At 44.9% G+C, this 16,206-nt stretch overlaps 1 protein-coding gene across 1 annotated transcript; it reads right to left on the bottom strand.

The window, feature by feature from the left end:
• Positions 1–1,176: 1,176 nt before the first annotated feature.
• LOC143627134 (elongation factor G-2, chloroplastic) lies at positions 1,177–4,787 on the bottom strand. The gene is made up of 4 exons (XM_077097025.1): positions 4,553–4,787; positions 2,124–3,538; positions 1,531–2,043; positions 1,177–1,422 (listed from the first exon to the last, which is right to left on the bottom strand). Exons 1-4 carry the CDS (start codon positions 4,785–4,787, stop codon positions 1,252–1,254), a joined length of 2,334 nt encoding a protein of 777 aa, XP_076953140.1. The 3' UTR covers positions 1,177–1,251.
• Positions 4,788–16,206: the final 11,419 nt, after the last annotated feature.

The raw sequence follows: 16,206 nt of genomic DNA, 5'->3' as shown, positions 1-16,206 counted from the left end.
ACGGGAGCTCCGCTAAGTGTTCCGGTCGGTGGAGCGACTCTCGGACGAATTTTCAATGTGCTTGGGGAGCCTATTGATAATTTAGGTCCTGTAGATAATAGCACAACATTCCCTATTCATAGATCTGTGCCTGCCTTTATACAGTTAGATACAAAACTATCTATTTTTGAAACCGGAATTAAAGTATAGATCTTTTAGCCCCTTATCGCCGTGGAGGAAAAATCGGACTATTCGGGGGAGCTGGCGTGAGTACCTTTACTGATACTTTCAGAAGTGCTAACGATAGGAAAGAGGACACTTAAATCGCTAATGAAGGCCTATATGCTCCACAGGTAGACAATTTCAAGTATATTGGATCGTTTGTTCAGAGTGACGGGACATCAACGACAATGCAATCTATCGCGTTCAAGTAGGTTGATGCAAGTGGAGATGCGGGGACATGAGTATTAGACCATCAAGAAGACAAACACAAAAGTTGAATGTAACATAGAGTAAATCAAAATCGAGCTAGAACAGTTGGATAAAAGATGAATGAGAGCAACTGAGTCATAAAGTAAACACAATGTATAAGTTCAAATGAAACAAAATTTGAACGAAAACAAGTGAATCTAAATTGGACCCGAAGCAAGAATATTTTTTTTAAAACAAATCAAAGGAAAACAAATGAACGAGAACAGTGAAATTGATAAAGATCGATTAATAGAGAACGCAGAGAAAACACATGCATCATCATTAACACATTATAATAGTTTATGCAGTAATGCATACACCATAAAAATATACTCATTTAACACAAGAATATATGCATTGTTGCACACAATATACTAGAAAGGCATATGCATTGTATGCAGCAATGCATACACTGCATATTTGGTAACATATACAAGGTATGCAAAAAAATGATTACTGGTTTGGGTTTCCCTAAGATGTTGAACACATGTATTATTGACGGATAAATAAACATGTTGATTCGTCTAAGGTGCTACAAACAACCAATCCCGAGCTTTTATACCATTTATGTAGCACTCGCCTTTAGTACCAAACAATGTTACCCAATATATCTGCCAGAACATGTTAGCTACTACCTAAGAATTCACAGTTGAGCAAAATAAACACAAATTTATGAATGGATAAATAACCATGTTGCTTCGTATATCTTTCGACGAAAAAAAAATTGGCTGATTTCATATGGTCCTATAAAACATAAGTGAAAAAAATTACAAACATAAAATAGAATTACAGGAAGCAAAATTAAGCTGTAACTGCTTCTTCTTTGGCGGCAGAAAGCTGGTTCTGAATGTGTTGTGGTACCACATCGAATTTCGCTAGTTGCATAGTGTAAGACGCTCGACCTTTTGTCATTCCTCTTAATGTACTCACATACTGAAACATTTCTGCTAGCGGCACAAGTGAATCCACCACCTACACCCCAACACACAAACCATTAATAAAACAAAATATACTATTAATAAATTATTGATAATGTAACATTTTATGTAACAGCTAACAAAGAATGAGTTTAACATATACCTTGAGACCAGCAGGTTTGTCACCAAAGCTATTAATCTGACCTCTTCTAGAATTTAAATCACCAATAACATCTCCCAAATGTTCTTCGGGTGTCACAACTTCAACTCTCATAATCGGTTCCAAAATCTTGGGTGCCGCTTTCCTAACTCCTTCACGGAAAGCGCCTCTAGCTGCCAGCTGGAAGGCGAGTACGCTCGAGTCAACATCATGGTATGACCCATCAGTCAACACTGCACGAAGGTCAACCACAGGGAAGCCCGCGAGTACTCCATTAGACATGGACTCTTCTAACCCTTTCATTACACCAGGGATGTACTCTCTTGGGACTGCACCACCCTTGATCTCACTTTTGAACTCGTATCCGCTACCGGCTTCTAATGGCTCGAACCGCACGGTTATGTCTGCAAACTGTCCTTGACCACCAGATTGTTTCTTATGCACATACTTAACCTCTGACACCCTGGATATGCTCTCACGGTAGTTAACTTGCGGCGCACCTACATTCGCTTCCACCTGACAATTCACACGAAACAAAGCAATTTAATATTATTGTTGCAAATTGTCATAATGCAAACAAAAATAAGTAAACGAACCTTGAATTCCCGCTTGAGCCGATCAACAATAATCTCAAGATGCAATTCACCCATTCCTTCGATAACCGTTTGGTTAATCTCTTCATCACGTGAGAAGTGGAAAGACGGGTCTTCTTGTGCAAGTTTGATCAACCCGTTTGCCATTTTATCAACATCGGCTTTGGTTTTTGGCTCGATAGCAACTTTAATAACGGGATCAGGGAAATCCATTCTTTCAAGCACAATCGGCTTCTCGGGATCACATAAAGTTTCACCAGTAATGGTATCTTTCAACCCCGCAAGAGCCACAATATCACCTGCTAACGCTACTTTAACGTCTTCTCGACTGTTCGCGTGCATTTCAAGCAGCCTCCCGATTCTTTCTTTCTTTCCTTTATTTGCATTCACTACATACGATCCCGCAGCAAGCTTCCCAGCGTATATTCTCACAAACGTAAGTGACCCGACAAACGGGTCGTTCATGATCTTAAACGCCAACCCAGCAAACGGTTCGTTATCATTTGCAACCCGTTCGATTTCAATTTCTGGATTCTCCGGGTCAGTACCCTTCATGGGTGGCAAGTCAAGTGGAGACGGTAAATAGTCAACAACCGCATCAAGCAACGGTTGAACACCTTTGTTTTTAAAAGCCGACCCACATAAAACAGGGACGAAACTACCCCCGATGGTCCCCTTCCTAACCAACCTCTTAATTGTTTCTTCATCTGGCTCGACTCCTTCAAGATACGCTTCCATAACCTCGTCGTCTAATTCAACAATCGTCTCGAGCATTAACGCACGATACTCTTCCGCTAGCTCTTGAAGATCAGAAGGAATGTCTTCATATGAAAATTTAGCACCTAATTCTTCACCGGACCAAACTATCGCTTTCATCCTAACAAGATCAATAACCCCTTTGAACACATCTTCTGCACCAATCGGGAGTTGAAGCACGAGTGGTTTAGCACCCAAATTTGTAACAATCATATCCCGTGTTCTAAAGAAGTTAGCACCGAGCCGGTCCATTTTATTAACAAAACATATTCTCGGCACGCCATACTTATCAGCTTGTCTCCACACCGTTTCCGACTGCGGTTCAACACCAGCAACACTGTCAAACAAACAAATGGCACCATCAAGAACCCGAAGGGCCCGTTCCACCTCAAGTGTGAAGTCCACGTGGCCAGGCGTATCAATAATGTTGATGCGGTGTTTGTTCCAGAACGTGGTGGTTGCAGCTGATGTGATAGTGATTCCTCTTTCTTGTTCCTGTTCCATCCAGTCCATTGTGGCGGTACCCTCGTGTACTTCACCGATTTTGTAGTTTCTACCTGTGTAGTAAAGCACACGCTCGGTTGTGGTGGTTTTTCCCGCGTCTATGTGTGCCATAATTCCGATGTTGCGGTAGTCCTTCAACGGAACCTCGCGTTTTGCATCTGCTGCAGAATATCAAAAATAATATGAATAAACATTGAAAGTAGTTTTTACTAATTTCCTCATAGTACATTATCTCTTCAAATCTAGCATCACAATCTAATACAGATTGCATGATTCAACATCAACAATCATTTATTGCAGTTCACAAACTACGGGTGCGCATAAAACAAAAAAAAGAAACAATTCAAACTAACCGAACTGAAAAAAAAAATTGGCATCCGAGGCTCCGAGTTTTCGGTTCAGTTTCAGTTTTGCGTGTAATGTAACTAAAAAAACTGAACCAAAGTCATAGAATTTCATTTTTTACTTTGAGCTTTATGCTATTTATAATAATTTAATATACAGTGTAACCTGTAGCCTAAATATATAATAATTGAATTATTATTAACTAACTAAAAAATTTAGGCAAAATTCATTACTTTTTGCCAATACTTTCTATCAGCCCAAAATTTTGAAGCCCAGAAAATAACTAAAACTGAACCGAATACAAACCAATAACCAATACTGAACGGTTTCTAAAAACTCAAAAACCGACAAGTTTGATTTAATGATTTTGTGAAACCCGAACTTTATAGATTTTCATTTTTCATTTTCTATTTTAGGTGAAATATAAGAACTTAATAAATAAACATGTAACTCAAATATTTTAGCTCAAATGTATAATAAGCACTTAATTTTATAACATAATGATTTGCTCAAATTCATAATCTTTTTATCATTTTTCTTTCAGCCAAAAATTTTCAAACTCATATGGCAAAACAAAAACCGAAACCCAAAGGTTTTCAAAACCTGAAATTTTGGTTTTCGGTTGAAGCCCAAAACCGAACCAAACTGACCCGAGCACACCCTTATCCCAAACTATCATTACTATGTAAAAAATTTTTAGGGTTTTGTTGCAAGCTTCTAACTTTTATTCAATTGAATTCATTTTCACTTAATTAACAATCAAAACCTTCAATTGAACATGAATTCAAACAGTAAATAATAAACTAGTTTGAAATTACTAAACTGACCTTCAGCAGCCATGGCAAACACCGAAAGATTCCTCTTAGGAAACTGAGAAGACGTCAATTTGGTTGGAACGACGAGTCGTTGGGTTCCGAAGAAGGATGACGTAAGACTACGTGGATAGTGACGGCGGAGAGAGGCGGATGGTGAGAGTATGTGGCGGCGGTTTGAGTTTGAGGGAGTGACATTGGTGCCGGAGAAGTTGCAGAGTGCAGCGGCGGTAACGGATTCGGCCGCCATTATTGTTGTAATACTCACTCGCGCCAATAATAATATTATTATCCGGTGGTGATGAGATAATGGTACGGGAGGGTAATATATGGATTGGGGGAGTTGTGTTGTGTGTGTTTTTGGATAGGAAAATACTTGGAATTGGGATAGTTTTTTTGTGGTAGGGAAAAATTGAGATTATTATTATTCGAAGTTGAAGAGGTAGGTCCCAGTAGAGCCCATTTGGTCCCGCAAGACTCACCTTAAACAGGGACGTCTGCGCAAAAACCAACTGGATCCGCAGGACCAACCATGCTCAGAGACGTGACGTCCTTACGCGCAGTACGCAAGCTGTTCCCGCAGGAAATGCCTCCCATGGTGAAGGACTCCGCCTGTTCCCGCAGCCTCGGATACAAGCCATGAGGGAAGGACACCCGCGCAGCATGGCTACACGCACTAGGTACTTAGCTCTCGATCATTCAGTGTCACCTGAAGGAATGAGCAAAGCCGGGAGCAATCCCGCACAGAGGCGGGAGGGGGAATACTCCCGCCCAAATAAGCCAGTCTGTATACTGAAGGACCTTTTACTGTACCTGACGAGGTATGGGCGAAAGATCTGATCAGAGATACGACAGCTCACTGATACAGCATGGCGAGCAGCATGCTCCTGTACTGTATCACTATTAGCCGCTGCCTACTCACCAACTACTGTCATACCACGTGCGTAGCCGGCAGTTGGTGGAAAGGGAACAGTATACAGCAGGCCTGGTCACTATCAGCCGCTGCCTACCCACCAACTACCAGCAGGGCACGTGCGTAGGCTACTGTTGATGAACAGGAACACTGTTGCAGCCGGCCATACCTCCTTGGAAACCTACCTTCGGCTATAAATACCCCAAATGGTATGATCATCTCAACATGACATTATCATATTATCATCATAATATATACCTGATATCTGCTCTAGCAATCTCTTAATATACTTTTATATTTAAAGAGCAATCTAGTCTGATTCTCACGCCGGAGGGTGGTCACAAGGAGGAACCCCCCCTTCTCAGTGACGAGCTCACGGTGTCTGTTTTGCAGGTTATCAGAAGAACCATCTTCCAAGGGTCTAACCCCTCGTGGGAAACAGCTATCCAACCCCCAGGTTACCAGTAATCTGTCGTGGGTCCGATTGGTGTTTCTTCATTGGCGCCATCCGTGCATAAAGCTAGAACTTTATTTTTCTCCAGTTTTTTCAAACTTCTACAAAGATGGTTAGAGAAATTCCGGTAACCACAACCCCAGCTACTGGGATGAACACCGGCAACACAGTTTTTACGAACACTACCCCGGCTACCGAAGCCGGGGCAAGTGAAGTAAATTTTACGAACACTACCCCACTTACCAAAGCTGGGGCAAGTGCAGTAAATGATCACCTATTGGGATCCACCGATATCCAGTTTGAGAAACGAAGACTCCCCCGCCAGACTCTCGATGAAGTTAAGGCATGGGCGGAGGCACGACAAAAGGAATTCCAGGCTGAGTTGGACGAACGCTTGCGTTCCGTGCAACAGGCCGACGAATTCGAATACTGGGAGGATGACTCGGAGGAATCCGACTCCGACGCGAACCCTCGCCATAGGGCAAAAGGGAAGCGTAAGGAAACGGAATCCCAACCGAAAAGGCATTTTGGACAAGCCTTCAAACCAAAAAGCACAGGTGGAAGTCCACGGGACTTCTCTAAAACGTTCAGACCAAACGTTGCAAATGCAGGAACGTCCAAATTTGCAAGGGACATTGCTGAAGCAATCGCCCCAAAGAGTGCCAAACAAATGCCTAACATAGGCACATATGACGGTATATCTGATCCAGACGATCATTTGAACAGGTTCATAGCGGGGGCAACCGTCAGTAATTGGACGGAACCCACGTGGTGTTACATGTTCCAAATGACGCTGGTGGGGGCTGCTAGAGCATGGTTCGATCGTCTACCGGTCAACCACATCTACGACTGGGCAGACTTCCAACAGAAGTTTAGCCAACACTTCAGCCAGCAACGAAAGTATACCGAGGAGCAATGGACAATCCTCAAATGCATACGAGAGGAAGATGAATCTCTGCCAAACTTCATCACTCGCTTCAACTCAAAGAAGCTAAGTTTGGGCAATATCAGCGAAGATCTCGTTCGCGCTGCCTTCATCCAGGGCGCACATGACCCAGAGCTCATCCGCACCCTAACGGGTAAAGATGGTATGCCATCCACATGGGATGGCATCATGACAGCAGCAAAACGCTATGCGGAAACAGAGAAGCAACTGGGTAGAGATCTCCCACAGAGCACAAACCTCTACACCCAGAGGACGAGAGAAGACAACGTCCTCACCGCCCGACTAAATAAAAAACGAAAGCTAGGCATTTGGCAGTCAAGGGTAAACTTTGACACCTCATCCGGCTTGCAACATCGGTTGGACGGAAGGGATAATGTACAGTCGCACCGGAACTCCAGATGGACGCCACTCACCAAAAGCGTCACTGAGATATTCGCCACTGAAGAGCTCCCATGGCCAAAGCCTCCAATAATCCGACATCGTCACGATGCTGATCGGAGCAAATACTGTGACTTTCACAAGACAAAGGGCCACAACACTGAAGAATGCATAGATGTAAAAGATATGGTCGAAGCATTTGTTAGAGATGGGACGCTCGCGCACCTCGTGGCGTAATAAAGGCTGAGCAGGCGAGTGCGTATAGAACCCCAGCTGGGGAAAACACGAATCAATTCCAGCTTCAAAATCGAGACTACATGCTGCGTAAAGAACGAGATCCCGAACCAGGTGCGTATCGGCTCGATGGCACTCCCATCCCAACAAGGAAGGGAGCTCATTTACACAGTCTGCATGTAAATCAATTCCAATTTGTAAAGAAAAGGCCAAGAGCCACTTCTAATGGAAATGATTCTCTTTAAGAACACCGAAGCTGATGATTTTACATTGATACTTTTCTGAACTAATATGCCGGTTTTCACCGCATAATTACGTCGTCATTGCATGGGAAGGCGGTCCTACCCGCACGAACCCAGCAACGTGACAAACCTTCACGCAGGTCAGTTGAAGGGGAAAAAGTTCAGCACCCAAAAATGAAAGTGCCGGTCTATCCGCATGAATCATTAAGAAAACTGAATAATAACCTATCGACAACCGCGCGTCGAACGGTTCAAAACAAAATTCTTAAAAAAGGATAAGAAAAACCTACACGCAGGTCAGATAAGGGTAAAGTTTTGCCATCCTACTAAGTGCAAGTGACGGTTCTACCCGCACAATCACGAAAGAGGAAGCAAAACTTCACACCTATTATCAACCACGTTCAAAGGTTAACTTATCCTCAAAAGGTAAGAAAAACCTACACGCAGGTCAGATAAGGGTAAAGTTTTGCCATCCTACTAAGTGCAAGTGACGGCTCTACCCGCACAATCACGAAAGAGGAAGCAAGACTTCCTGTTATCAACCACGTTCAAAGGTCAACTTATCTTAATGCCTTAGAAATTTCGAAAAGGAAAACCTACACGCAGGTCAGATATAAGTTGAAGTTTAGCCATCCTACCAAGTGCAAGTGACGGTTCTACCCGCACAATCACGAAGGAGGAAGCGAAACTTTAACCCACTATCAACCACGTTCAAAGGTTCTTATTCTAAACACTTGGAAAATTGCTAATTTAAACTAAGTATGCAAGTCATAAGTTTATAAAGCAAGGAACCCAAAGAAGGAAATAACAATCTTATACGCAAAAAGATTAATATTTCAAGAATATGTTACAAGAATGGCCGGGTAACTACCCGCCTAAAAGAAAAAAAAAAACTATACAAGTCTATCTTAGCAATGGGAAGGGATCTTCAGGATCAAGCTTCAGGGCCGCTTCCACTTGGACCCGCTCCGTCAGAAGAACGGGGTGGTTCGAGGAACGCTTTGAGGACAGTTAACCCATCATCAGCAGCAGCTACTTCGTCCACCTTCTCCACCACTGGATGCGGGAAGGCGGCGTATTGGTTCAATGCTTGGTCATAAATGGCTTCGGTATCCACATTGAACAAAGGGAAGTTGGAAGGCGGGACGCCTTTCTCAACAAACCCTAGACCAAGCAAGAAGCCGGCCTTTTCCCCATCCTCATGAGAAGCGTTGAGGGCTGCGGTCATAGCATCATCGTAAGAGGTCTCTGAAAAGACCCGACGCATAACCTACAAAGAAAACACAAGTATTAGAACCTTTTCTTACAAAAGAAAAGCGTGAAGATAAAACTAAACATACCTGAGGCAACGCTTCTCGAAGAAGCCATTGGAGGGCAGCTTGAGCTTCGTTATGGGCGCGTTCGGCTTCGCTCTTGTTAAGGTTGGCAAGTAAAACTTCCTTTGCGGCAGCCTCTTCGACGCCCTTAAGCTTCCGCTGGGTCTGGTCAAGCACCCCCCTCTGGTCCAGGATTTCCTGGAGTTTCTTGGCATCTTCCATTGCCAAGGCATCATGAGCGCGTTGGAGAGCCTCTAATTTGCCTTTCAGCTCCTCATTCTCCACACGCAAAGGCTCAGCAACGGCTTCAGCCTTGGCAGCCCTCTCGGTTGCGTTTCGCGCAGTCTCCCTGGCCAGCCGAAGCTGTTCATTCACAGCTTGGGCAGCCTTGGAGCGGGCCTCGAGTCGCGCCTGAACTTCAACCTCGAGGGCCTTGAAGGCCTTCTCCTTGTCGGCGGCAGCTGCCGCCAGCTGTTGGTTCTCCTCCCGAAGAGCACGCGCCTCAGATATGTCCTTGGCGCGAGCTGCTTTCAACTTGTCGTTTTCACGACAAAGCAGCTCGACGCGCGGCTGCATCCGGGCCTGGAGAACCCGAAGCTCATTAGTTAGCCTACCCTCCTGGTAGCTAACCATGGCTTCCCCCAACGCACCCGGAGGAGCAGCATGGCGAGCCCAGTCCACGCACTCCACAGGTGTGCGAAGGGTTGTTCCTCGGCGTATGTTCCATCGAGGAACATACACTTCATTGGAATCCGACACTGCAAAAGAAACAAAAGCAGTAAGGAAAAGATGATAAAAAACATAAGGGAAAAAGAAAGGAACCCTACGCACCTGTAGGGTCAATGACAGGCCGATAGCCGCCAAACCCATCACCTGAACCTAAAGGAAATCCATCCAACAGGTCAGGCAGACGGGAAGGTGGCAAAAATCGACGGGAAGCCCTGCGCGTACCTGATGGTCCGGCCATCGGTGCCGGTGGCGCGGGCATGGCGGCAGCCGCCGTGGTCGCCGTTGTGGTCGCCGCCGTGGTCGCCGCCTTGTAAGCAGCAGCAGTAACCGCCGGCTCTGTGAAGGATGCTGTAAAAATCGCACTCACAGCCGGCGGTGACGTCATCTCTGCCGGAACTGTTGGCTCAAAGGAATGAGCAACTGGACTAGCGGATGCAGGCGCAGGCGCCTGGGTCGACGCCTCAGGAAGGCTGACCGAGCCTACCGTCATTGGCGGGGGGATACTCCCCTGCGCTTCACCCCGGAATGCGTCAACACCCACGCCTGCACAAAGAAGAAAGTGTTAGATAAATTTATAGCGATAAATCTGCAGACATTATGATTGTACTTACGGGTTTTCTTGACCCTGAACGTACGGACGGGCGGGGAGGAACCCGATGGAGCCGGCCTCTTGGTACCGGTCACCGTCGTCTTCGTTGGTTCTCCGGAGGTAACGGTCGTAGCCTCCGGAGTAGTGGTCTCCTCACCACCGGGCTTCCCCGCCACCTCTTCACTATCTGACTCAGAGTCAGAGAGAACCACTGGATCAGCTGTGGAGGCCTTCTCCTTCCCCTTCACGCCGGCAGCAGCCTTCTTCTTCCGCACAAGGGGAGGACCATCTGCGGATTCCTCAGAAGAAGACAGGATGTAAGGATTTCCAGCAACGGGTACAGCATTGAGGGGTTCAGGATAGAATATCTCCTTACCTGGCCGCCGGTGGCTCAGGATCTCTTGGCCCGGCGGATAGACCTCCACAAACCTATCCGCCGTTTGCTCCAGGATGGGCAACTCATTGTCGTCCAGAGCACGAGTGCCCACCCGCACGGGACTGTCAGCTTCCCGCGGGAACAGGAGCGACTCCAAATTATTCCCCTCTGAAAGAAAAAGAAACAGTTAGAAAATTAACTAATATCAGCAAGAAAGACAAGACATACCATAAGGAATAGAGTTCAAACCATATTCAAGAAGGATGGGAAACCGGGACGCATCCTTCCATACCCGGCTCATCCCCAGCAGCACCATCCCGGACTCCGCAAACCGGTAAACCGGAGATTGGACCCGGGATATCTTCGCGAACCATTCAGCCTCCTGGTAGCTGGAAGCGTGAAGGCTCGGAAGCGCTTGACCCTTCTTGAACTTCATAGCAATGGGGATGGCGCGGGCAGAGATGTAGAAGAACTCCCGCTTCCACGATCGGAGACTGCGCTCGGTCACGCAGATCTTCAAACCCTTAATACGGGTTGTCAGGGTGTACCACCCCTGGACGCACCTCCAAGTATAAAAGGTCATCAGGCGGTCCACGTAGGGCTCAATACCCAGAATCCGACACACCCACTCGAAGTGCCGGACCTTGGCAATCGCCATCGGATGCACCTCGGTCAGGTGCACCCCGTGCCTCTCCAGGACACGGTACACAAACTTTGTCAATGGGAACCTAAGGTTCCCATAAACAAAGAATGCAGCATATACCCCGATCTTGCCACTGGGGGCATCGTATACAGTCTGGTGGGATTCAGGAAACTCAGGCTCGAGAGACTCGAGCATGAACTTCCTGACGATGTACTGGTACTGATCGACAGGTAGAGCACACTGGCACTCGCCAGCAGTACTCCTATCGTCGGCTACAGCTTCAGCATCATGAGACATTTTTGCAGAAAGAAGAGTGATTTCGGGAAAATGCTTGCCTGAAAAAGGGGAGTATTTGCCGGAAATCACTAAGAAGAAGAAGAAGAGAGGTGAAAGTGTGGATTACAAAGAGGCCTCTCCCCCTTTATATACTAATCGCAATTAATGCGGTGAATTTAATGCGGAGGAGAGAGAAATCGAAGGTGCAATGAAACTATGACACGTGGCAAAAAGCAGGCTGGCAACAGCTGTTGACAGGACGTGTGCCAGTAATTTCGCGGCCACGCGCCCGAAAAATCGTGCCCACGCGCCAGGAAAAACGTCTGGAATGACCATGTTATGTCACGTCACCATAACTTCCTGCACGTCCTGACACAGTCAGAAGAAACCGTCGCACGACGTTTCATAGGTTTGGACTGTTCTTATCTTTTCACCAACTCTTCGAATTTCAAAATTCAAAACATTTGAAAATATTAAAAGGTAAGCGGGAAAATACCCCTTACCCCTTGGCAAACAAGTAACCGTAAGACGGATGCGGGTACAGTGTAAAGGCAAAACCCTTCACATACCTAGCACCCGCAGGGAATTGAAGCCAAATAAACCTTGGCAAACAAGTAACCGTAAGACGGATGCGGGTACAGTGTAAAGGCAAAACCCTTCACATACCTAACACCCGCAGGGAATTGAAGCCAAATAAACCTTGGCAAACAAGTAACCGTAAGACGGCCGCGGGTACAGTGTTAAGGCAAAACCCTTCACATACCTAGCACCCGCAGGGAATTGAAGCCAAGTATTCCTCGGCAACCAAGTAACTACAAGCCGGGTGCGGGTACAGTGTAAAGGCAAAACCCTCCACATACCTAGCACCCGCAGGGAATTGACGCCAGGAATACCTTGGAAGTAAAGTAACCGTAAGACGAGCGCAGGTACAGTGTCAAGGCTTTTCCCTTCACATACCTAGCGCTCCGCTGGGAATTGAAACCAAGAAGGATCTTCTGGGCAATGCTAGCGGAAACGGAAATAACATCCCCGCATAGCGGGAACGTCGAGAACTACGTTGTTTGAAGCTCCAGGATGGAATTGGTGGTCTTAACATAATTGATCACTATGTTCAAAACTACCAAAACCTCATGGAAAATCCATACAACTGGGACTCAATGCTCCTGACTTGCGAGGAGGTTACAGACCTACCCGCATCATACCCAAAGACCAAGCAGGAAACTCGGGCATTTCTGCAAGTGACAAGGACTTCCGCGGAAAGAATCCCCATGGAAAACCTTACAAAACCCTTTTCAAAACCCTTTGCTCAAAGTCCAAAAGTTCACCTCACTTTATTAAACACGCATGAGAAGAACATTGGACTGGGGGGACTTGAAGAGGTAGGTCCCAGTAGAGCCCATTTGGTCCCGCAAGACTCACCTTAAACAGGGACGTCTGCGCAAAAACCAACTGGATCCGCAGGACCAACCATGCTCAGAGACGTGACGTCCTTACGCGCAGTACGCAAGCTGTTCCCGCAGGAAATGCCTCCCATGGTGAAGGACTCCGCCTGTTCCCGCAGCCTCGGATACAAGCCATGAGGGAAGGACACCCGCGCAGCATGGCTACACGCACTAGGTACTTAGCTCTCGATCATTCAGTGTCACCTGAAGGAATGAGCAAAGCCGGGAGCAATCCCGCACAGAGGCGGGAGGGGGAATACTCCCGCCCAAATAAGCCAGTCTGTATACTGAAGGACCTTTTACTGTACCTGACGAGGTATGGGCGAAAGATCTGATCAGAGATACGACAGCTCACTGATACAGCATGGCGAGCAGCATGCTCCTGTACTGTATCACTATTAGCCGCTGCCTACTCACCAACTACTGTCATACCACGTGCGTAGCCGGCAGTTGGTGGAAAGGGAACAGTATACAGCAGGCCTGGTCACTATCAGCCGCTGCCTACCCACCAACTACCAGCAGGGCACGTGCGTAGGCTACTGTTGATGAACAGGAACACTGTTGCAGCCGGCCATACCTCCTTGGAAACCTACATTCGGCTATAAATACCCCAAATGGTATGATCATCTCAACATGACATTATCATCATAATATATACCTGATATCTGCTCTAGCAATCTCTTAATATACTTTTATATTTAAAGAGCAATCTAGTCTGATTCTCACGCCGGAGGGTGGTCACAAGGAGGAACCCCCCCCCCTTCTCAGTGACGAGCTCACGGTGTCTGTTTTGCAGGTTATCAGAAGAACCATCTTCCAAGGGTCTAACCCCTCGTGGGAAACAGCTATCCAACCCCCAGGTTACCAGTAATCTGTCGTGGGTCCGATTGGTGTTTCTTCAGAAGTGTTTATAAAAAGAATTAATATTAAATTGTTGTTGATGAGGGAATTAATGAGATAAATGAATTAAATAGATGATTACGTATGGTTTTGTTAATTGTCAGGCGTGAAATGATTTATGTTGTGCTATTTGGTTGGCAGAAAAAGTTGAATGAATGTAGAATAAATGATAAAAATATCCTCAAAATAAAGAAAAGTTACCGAAATGAAAAAAATGATAATGGTGGCGGTGACGATGGTAGTAGTGGTGCATGTGGTGGCGAGAAAGCAGGATGAAAGAGAGAGTGGAATGAAAAAAAGGTGCGGATGAATAATTTTGATGCATTAAGAGAGAATGAGATGGTAAGTTGGGTGGCCTAAATTAGGGTGGAAGGAACAAGTTCAAGTGGGGTGGGGTTGAGGTGGTAAGACTGTACCGCACGAGAACATCATTCCTCACGTATATGTAGTGTTTGGTATACAGGAATGAGAGGTGGAATGGAATGGATTATTACGAATGAATGAAGAAAGGTGTGTTTAGTTGGCGAAGGGAATGAAATCACCTATTGTCGTGTCCATCACATTCCCTCTAAAATGAGATCACCCATCTAATCCACCCCATTATTTTGTTTTTTCATTTCATCCCCTCTTTTATCCTGCATCATCTCCACCACCCTCCCACGATTACCACTGATCACTATCACCACCGCCACCTAACACCACCACCCTACGTCGCCACCATTGACCACCACCGCCATCACCATCCACAACCATGACCGCCACCCACCATCACTGTAGCCTACACACCACCTCCCACCACCGCCCCCGCCATTACCGCCAACCACCATCATTGACCACCATCCCTGACCACCGTCAAAAACCATCACCGGCTACCTCCCACTCTCGCCATCACAACCCATCGCCCGCCACTGCTCACCCCAATTTTATTTCATTTATGTATTTTTTTTCCCGCCTATTTAGAGCATTCTTAATGGGTTCTTTATCTCCATCTTTAATATTTGACTAAAAACATTATTTCTTTAATCTATACATCATTTTCTAATAACCTCTCCCAACTCATTCTCCATTACCATCTCTATATTCATTTGTCTTATTATTATGTTCAATATAAAATGATTTCTAATCTAAATTTATAGAAGTATAGATGGAAATGGAGTATTAATGTGTAACACTCTAAATTTGGAGGCTTCTTATATCATTTCACTAAAATTTAAAGATGGAGTTTGGAGATAGAGAATGGGTTGGAGTGATTATTTGGATGTTTTTTCTAAATTTTAGAAATGAAGATGGATATAGAGAACCCATTGGGAATGCTCTTAACAACATAAATTAATTATTCATTCCATTACTAGTTTCCTGTATGGTAACCAAACAAGACAATAGAATAGTATTGATCTATTTGAATCCCCATTTCATTTCATTACTCTAAACCAAGCATACCACTAGTTAAGATTAATATAGAAGTGGGATAACTACACCAAGTTGAAGTTGCAACAAGGTTTCAGAGAAAAAAAAAGTGAGCGGGAACATCATTTCCCCTATACAGGACTGGATGTGGTAGATGGAATGCAATTGCTTATATATTGATCCCTTTTTGTTGATCATGATCAAAAGTTGGATGCACAATAATAATGAGAACGGGTTGAAGTAGGCAAAGAATGAGAGTGAAGGATTGAGAGTAGCCTGCGAAGGTGAAGAATGCAAAAAAAATGATGAATATGTGTAATGTTGTAACATGATACATTTAAGAGATGGATACCTAGAAAACATATGCTATACATTACGCAAATTAAGTTATATACAGTAAGTTATGTAAGTGAGACATAATTTGGTTTTTAATGTATATTAAATATTACACTTTGACATAAGATTTACCTGCCCCTCTAGCTTGTTTCTTCCACCAATTTTATTGTGACATGAGATCTTTTTTTACATGTGCTTGAAATAACTTATCATGTGTAAGTCATAAATTATGGACTTATTACTACAGTTAACCTGGTATATTCTTTTAAGCTTCTTTTTCATCTTCCATATAATGAAGTGAAAGAAAGGAAAAGAATAATGCTTTGTACATTTGTTGACAGCATAGCTTTAAAACCGGACCATGAACTGAATACAACTGTTAGATTTGGAGAATGCACTATGCAACATATATTAGATACTCTCTTCACAGCATATTGTATAAAAAATAAATAAATTAAATAAACAAAGATTGTTAAAAATGTGAATGC

This window comes from Bidens hawaiensis, unplaced genomic scaffold, assembly GCF_021521415.1.
Source record: "Bidens hawaiensis isolate Kalapana, Puna unplaced genomic scaffold, B.hawaiensis_p1.1 tig00004599_1, whole genome shotgun sequence".
Classification (NCBI taxonomy): Eukaryota; Viridiplantae; Streptophyta; class Magnoliopsida; order Asterales; family Asteraceae; genus Bidens; species Bidens hawaiensis.
The sequence above is the reverse complement of the archived record's forward strand: the minus strand, read 5'-3'. Positions and strand labels throughout refer to the sequence as shown.